Source organism: Babylonia areolata, chromosome 20, assembly GCF_041734735.1.
Source record: "Babylonia areolata isolate BAREFJ2019XMU chromosome 20, ASM4173473v1, whole genome shotgun sequence".
NCBI lineage: Eukaryota > Metazoa > Mollusca > Gastropoda > Neogastropoda > Buccinidae > Babylonia > Babylonia areolata.
This window is the reverse complement of record NC_134895.1, coordinates 17818525-17819177: the sequence shown is the minus strand read 5'-3', so window position 1 is coordinate 17819177 and position 653 is coordinate 17818525. Positions and strand designations below refer to the sequence as shown.

Below are 653 nucleotides of genomic sequence, written 5' to 3'. Positions count from 1 at the left end.
GTGCGTGCGTGCGTGTGTGTGTGTGTGTGTGTGTGTGTGTGTGTGTACGTGCGTTATCGTGTGCATAAGTGTGTGTGTGTGTGTGTGTGTGTGTGTGTGTGTGTGAGCTTGCTGTTTCCACGTGTATTATAATTGGATTTTTTTTTTCATCTTGACATGATGTGCACAGACAATCACACGATCAACACACACACACACACACACACACACACACACACACACACAAAGAAGGAAGGAATGACGCCACGTGATAATAATAATAATAATAATAGATAACAATATGGATGAGGTGGGGTGGTGAACGTGTCGCGGGAAACCGAATGGTGAGCACCAAGAGACAGCTGTCAGCAGGCTCTGCTATCCATGTAGGCAGCCAGTATAAAAACTCCGTGTTTGTCAAACGCTTAGGGCTTGGTACCGAGGAGTATAGGCGCTATATAAGTACTACAGAAGTACCCATATCACCAGTAACTTAATTAAAAAAAAAAAGAAATAAATAAATAAAATGGCAGTGAATTCCATGTTTGTGGAGCTGAGGAACTAACTAAAACAAGAGAGGCAAGGCCTTCAGGACTCACTTGTGATACACTTAAAAAAAAAAAAAAAATCCAAGCTTTTTATGTATTGAGTATAATTTCAAAATGTAATGTTTA

The 653-nt window shown here is 40.3% G+C and overlaps 1 protein-coding gene across 1 annotated transcript in view; it reads left to right on the top strand.

Annotated features, from left to right (window-relative positions):
- Positions 1-320: 320 nt before the first annotated feature.
- Positions 321-653, top strand: part of LOC143294548 (regulator of G-protein signaling rgs-2-like) — a 98685-nt gene continuing 98352 nt past the window's right edge. The window contains exon 1 of the mRNA XM_076605924.1: positions 321-365. Within this exon, the coding sequence (XP_076462039.1) occupies positions 321-365 (45 nt within the window). The remainder of the gene's footprint in view (positions 366-653) is intronic.